The 279-nt window shown below is 71.3% G+C and overlaps 1 protein-coding gene across 1 annotated transcript in view; it reads right to left on the reverse strand.

Moving 5' to 3' along the window:
- LOC119585958 overlaps positions 1-279 on the reverse strand; it is a gene marked incomplete in the record, with an annotated part of 71,494 nt that overhangs the window by 1,195 nt on the left and 70,020 nt on the right. The window contains 1 exon segment of the mRNA XM_037934672.1: positions 1-279. Coding sequence (XP_037790600.1) covers positions 1-279 — 279 coding nt within the window.

Raw genomic sequence — 279 nt, forward strand, 5'->3', positions numbered from 1 at the left:
ACGAGTCGACCTTGTAGACGAGGAGCGAGTCGGAGGGCTGCGTGGACACCACGGAGCCGCTGTCCATGGCCAGGCTGTCTTCGATGTAGTGGCCGTTGGGGGTGTGGTAGTAGAAGGGGTGCGGGTGGGCGGGCTGCATGGTGGGCATGTAGGGCACGCCCAGGTCGGGGCGGTGCAGCGCCAGCTCGGCCGCGTCGCCGTCCGCCGGCTCAGCCGCGTGGCGCCGCTCGTGCTCCGCCAGCAGCGTGGACGCCGGCCACGACTGGATGGGGCTCAGCG

Source organism: Penaeus monodon, chromosome 20 (genome assembly GCF_015228065.2).
Source record: "Penaeus monodon isolate SGIC_2016 chromosome 20, NSTDA_Pmon_1, whole genome shotgun sequence".
NCBI lineage: Eukaryota > Metazoa > Arthropoda > Malacostraca > Decapoda > Penaeidae > Penaeus > Penaeus monodon.